General features: G+C 43.6%; 2 protein-coding genes across 3 annotated transcripts in view; one reads left to right on the top strand and one right to left on the bottom strand.

Moving 5' to 3' along the window:
• The window catches only part of dpf1 (double PHD fingers 1), a 37,971-nt gene extending 36,534 nt beyond the window's left edge, over positions 1–1,437 (bottom strand). For both annotated transcript variants that reach the window (XM_023428480.2, XM_023428478.2), the window contains exon 1: positions 1,310–1,437. In XM_023428480.2, the coding sequence (XP_023284248.2) occupies positions 1,310–1,422 (113 nt within the window). In that variant the 5' untranslated portion in view covers positions 1,423–1,437. The remainder of the gene's footprint in view (positions 1–1,309) is intronic.
• A 1,762-nt stretch (positions 1,438–3,199) lies between these two features.
• Positions 3,200–5,000, top strand: part of LOC111671363 (zinc finger FYVE domain-containing protein 1) — a 9,696-nt gene continuing 7,895 nt past the window's right edge. Inside the window, exons 1-2 of the mRNA XM_023428481.2 lie at positions 3,200–3,398; positions 4,247–4,528. Of these exons, the coding sequence (XP_023284249.1) occupies positions 3,282–3,398; positions 4,247–4,528 (399 nt within the window). The 5' untranslated portion in view covers positions 3,200–3,281. The remainder of the gene's footprint in view (positions 3,399–4,246; positions 4,529–5,000) is intronic.

Here is a 5,000-nt window from a genome sequence, read left to right as displayed (position 1 = left end):
ATACTATCACAGCCAATCAGGGAAGCAGACAGTTGCCCAATGAGTACCATTGCAATCCCCTCTCCTGTCAAGTGCTCTTCAAAACAGGCACGTACAGGGCAGTCGTTCATGGAATTGCACGAAATGTCGCCTGTGTCTGCATCTCAGAGAGGCTGACAGACAGACAGACAGACAGACAGACAAGCAGATAGACAGACAGACAGACAGACAGACAGACAAACACATACACAGGCAGGCAGTCTACATCCCATATTCCTGCTCAGGTAAAAACCTGCACAGCATCAGTTGTGCGCCCCTGCTTTGTACACAGGTCTTGTGACTTTTCTTTGTTTCAAACTGCCTAAGCTGAATCTTTTGTGTGCTCAAACTCTCCTCGGTTGAATGTTTATATTGGAGCTATTGTGGTTTTTGTCCGGCTAGATCTGTGTAAGTACCCGCTTACAGACGCACATCAGCCACCTTTTTGGCCGGGAGCCCAGGCGGGCAGCAGGCGTCTGCATTCCGCTGAAACCAGTCTCAGAAAAACAAAAAAGGACCCCCCCAAAAAAAACTGCACAAAGGGGATCATCACAGGTGAAACTTCACGGGAAATCAACCCTTTAAAATATCACTTAGCGGAAATAAATATCCGCTGAGATGCACGTTTAGTCTAAAACGCCGGATTGCAATTTAGGTTTAATTATAAGCTTTATTATGGGCGCTAAAAATTAATGCAAGTCTCGGAGTTGAAGCCGTGCACCAGTGTATTTACCTCATCCTATATATTTGCGAGAGGTCCGGCAGGAAAGGTAACGCTGCAGCCTAAAACCTGAGCAGTGAGCTTCATTCTGCCTACCTGCTTACCCCCTCTCTGTCCAAAAAATGTGCACACAGGTGCTGTAAAGCCATCTAAGCTCCCTGCCTCCCGGCCAGCCTGCCACTCCAGCCTGGCTTTGACCGTGATCTTGGCTGGCTACACTGGCAAGGGACATACCGGGTCACCCAAGTCTACCTCCAGCATTCCTCCATATCCCTGCGCACACGCTGCTGTTGGCTCAGGGAAATGGTTATATGTATTGCATCGGAGCGCACAATAATCCCCTCATGCCCAAAACACAGAAACCCCCCGTCAGCTTTAAATATAACTTTTCTTTACGGCTGATTCGCATCCCGTGACATTATCTCTATCTCTGCTGTATGCATTGCATGCATGTATAGATGTGTTGGTAATCATGCTGAGAATTATCTGGGAATTTAAGGGTCTTAAATTGCACTGACAGCATGCAAAAATAGCAAAAGCGCAAACGCTCAGGAAATGTGTGGTACTTACGATTTGAGGGGGTTCTGTACCGCTGTGGCCATTTTGATATAGTATGATAGAATGCAACACTGCAGAGCCCGGTATTGTACATGTAATGTAGCAGCTATTTCAATTTCATTCATTCTCTGGGGCTGCGGCTGGAGCGAGCAGCCAATGGGAGGCGGAAGCGCTCTGTGACAGCTTTGGGGAAGTGTAGTTTTTTACGCATGTCAACATGAAACATGCCGAGGAGGAGAGTACTACAAATACCGGCGGGGATAGCGGTTTAAGTGGACCACAGTCCCGCCTCGGACTTGTAAGGGCAAAGCCATCCCCCAAGATTTCGAAATTATAATAAAAATGTCTACAGTTATGTCAAGGTTGGGTTGCGGGACTGTCTGTCAGTCTGTGGATGCCAGCTTCGCTTATGCTTTGTTGCCCTGTCTGGATAATGACGATGGGCGAGGTGTGAATGAGGTCTCCTAAAATTGCATCACATCATAGAAGTTGCAACTTGTTGGATACATTTCATGATGAATTAATTAAATTAGAAATGAATATTAATACATAATTTAAAATTTATTTGTCTTTGCATATAGGGTATGTGCACAGGAGGGCAGCAGGTGTTAATTTCTTGAGGTATTGGCCAGATATCACCTTACCTGTGTGCATAATATAGAGAAGTTTAGCAATAAGAAGACATACAATTTTATTTTCTTTATTTTCAGAAAGGTATTACTAACTTTCAGTTAACATATAATGGTGTGCAATTATAATCTGCTAAAGAAAAGTTATAAAAGCTGCATCATATTAAATTACAGGCTGTTACCCTTTATTAACAAGTTAAAACTGTCTATTTTAGGGCAGATTAAGAGACATTGTGTCTACATAACCTTACATTAGTGGTGGCATGCTGATAGACCCATGGTTAATCTTATATTATCTATGCTATGTAGCCCTGCACTGAGAAGCTTTAATTATTCATTAATCAGGGGCTATGGGTTGGGAGTAGGCCTATAATTGATTCTTTCAGACATTTGTCTCTCATGGTTGAGTCCAGAGAAAGACTGGGACCCTCTTCAAACCCCTTACTCCTCAATCCTCAATTCGTTCCTTCCTTAATTCCTTCCCATCTGCTTTCTTCCTCTGCTTGCTCACTTGTTTCTTCTAAAAAAACCCCACCTCAGATGGTATAGCCTATTATTTTACATAGACTACAGATGAATGTGTTATACTGGACTAACGCTTATTACAACTATTGGAAGGAAGGAAGGAAGGAAGGAAGGAAGGAAGGAAGGAAGGAAGGAAGGAAGGAAGGAAGGAAGGAAGGAAGGAGGGAGGGAAGGAAGGATGGAGGGAGGTTTGGAGCTCAGCCAGGACTGTTAGAGCAGCAATGCTGGAATTTCTTTCTCCATGTCATGTTAGCAGTGGCGCCGCTCTGAAGCCATTCAGTGACATGTGATATTTATAGATCTGTGCTAACAAATATTTAATGAACATTAGCAGGCAGCTCTAACACTGGCAGCAGTGCTCCAATAAAACACTCTCCGCCAGTTCAATGGAAACTTTGATTCTGTGTGTATTGCTGTGATTATGAATACGTTGCTTTTTAAAAAAAAACGCATAATTTTCAGTTTTCGGTAATGGGACAGATGTATGGACTTGAGTTTATCTGGCTTTTATAATTTATCTAAGATTTCAAAAAATCTGCTACAGAATTCATATACAATTTGCAAGGTCGTCTCGTTTATTTTTATGCTTTTGTTATTCCATGATTTCTGAAGTTTGTTGAATGCCAGTTCGTGTGTTATGCCTGATTTTGACCACACGGTGGTGCTGATGCATCGGCAGCCAAAGGTGCGTCTTACGTCACGTCCTTGGCTCCTCCCGCAGCGTCAGCAATACACGCGCTGTTGTTGTGATTGACAGACGGACTGGAGTCATGATGAACTTTCGGTTTGCTTCTTGCCGTCTCAAATATGTTTTAAGTCACTAAACAACGATGTCCGACATACTGATGAAGGAAATGGAGAGTTTATCGATCAGTCCAATGAAGCCAGAGGAGCGTCCAGACGATGTCCGGAGCTTCCTGCTGGTGGATGAACAGGAAAACCTGCAGGTAAAGTTAGCTAACGTCAACTGAGCTAACGGTAGCTAACAATTAGCTGCTAGGCTAAGAAGAAGAAGAAGACAACGCACATGCTAATGAAGGCCGATAAGTATCTGTTGTCACTGATGCTAACAGTTACAGCACCGATACGTGAGCCATACTAGCTTTCAAAACACCGAGCTAAAGTCACGTTAGTATCGTCAACTGATTAAAGTAAGCTTGTGACAGATGTTATCTCCATTATTTTCAACTGTAGCAAATAATTACGCCTGTCACGTTGAACGTGTTTAATCCAAAGATATGTTTTCGATAACGAGTGCTAATGATACCCCAAAGAGATGGAAGGCAAAGACTATAACGGAGGGAGGCAGAGCAGCAAATGAGTGACTCACTGGGAAAGTCCCTGGTGAGTCATACAGTACAACTGACCCGCAGGGAGGCACCATCTCATTGTGTTGTTGTTATAGCTGTATTCGGTAATGATTATTTTTATATTAATCCATGTACCCTGGGATGTATGCACAGCCAATTTAGTTCTTAGTGTGTGTCCTTAGAGCGCTAAAGATTCAGTAGCATACTGGTAATGAATACAACCTTCATTTTCGCAGATTTTATTTTTTATTTTTTGTAGACGGAATGTAAATAGTCCCATCCATAACACGCCATAGATAACTCTGTATTGTGTTGTATGTTAAAGCTTCCTGTCATTCAAGACTGTATTATTCACACATTCAATTAGACTTTCTCTTGATTCAGCGAAGTCAACAGGGAAGCCAGTGATGTCATGTTAAGGCATCCCAGCATCCTCATCCATCTGCTGTACATAAACAGCTTGGTGTTCTCTCCTCTCCCTCCAGGTCCGTGATGAGTCTGAGTTTGTGGACAGACTCGGGTGTGGGGATGTTGCAGGTGTCAAGGTCGTCTCCATTTTTGGCAACACCGGCGACGGGAAGTCCCACACCCTCAACCACATCCTATTCGATGGCGAGAGTGTGTTCTACACCTCAAAGTCCCCCAGCTCCTGTACGGTGGGAGTCTGGGCTGCCTACAACCCCACCCTCAGCCTGGTCGCCCTGGATACTGAGGGCCTCTTGGGAGCTGCAGTCAACCAGAACCAGAGAATGCGGCTGCTGCTGAAGGTAATTTTTGTTTTCCCTGGTTGGTTTTTGTTGGATAGCTGGATGTGTTTACACAAAATAGTAAATCACAAATACTAGTTTGCTGCACATCAATCACTGTACAGCTCACTTCACATTTGGTGTCCGTCATTAGGGTGAGAAATGTAGTGCTGATAAAATTTTGGCTGTGGCTAGTGTCTTCTGTACTCAGACAGTTTTATAGCTAATATTTAGTAATCTTTTACACTCACTGTCATTTAATAGATCCCAAATTGTGTTATAATTCCTCAAGACCCCCAGTTTTCTGCCCCAGCTCAGTGTTGCTCCAGTGCCATGTGATGCTGGCAGTATCAGCACGCAAGTGTGAGAAGGGTATCAAGTATGTCCTTGTAAACTTAGTTGGCTGGTAAAATAGTTATTGTCCTCACACAATTAGCAGATATTGTGTGTTCAAATCCTCTGTCTTAGCTCTATACACACCTGCTCCTCTCTC

Source organism: Seriola lalandi, unplaced genomic scaffold (assembly GCF_002814215.2).
Source record: "Seriola lalandi dorsalis isolate HSWRI2012SDOR001 ecotype SW California unplaced genomic scaffold, Sedor1 jcf7180002054875, whole genome shotgun sequence".
Classification (NCBI taxonomy): Eukaryota; Metazoa; Chordata; class Actinopteri; order Carangiformes; family Carangidae; genus Seriola; species Seriola lalandi.
This window is presented reverse-complemented; position numbering and strand designations above follow the sequence as displayed.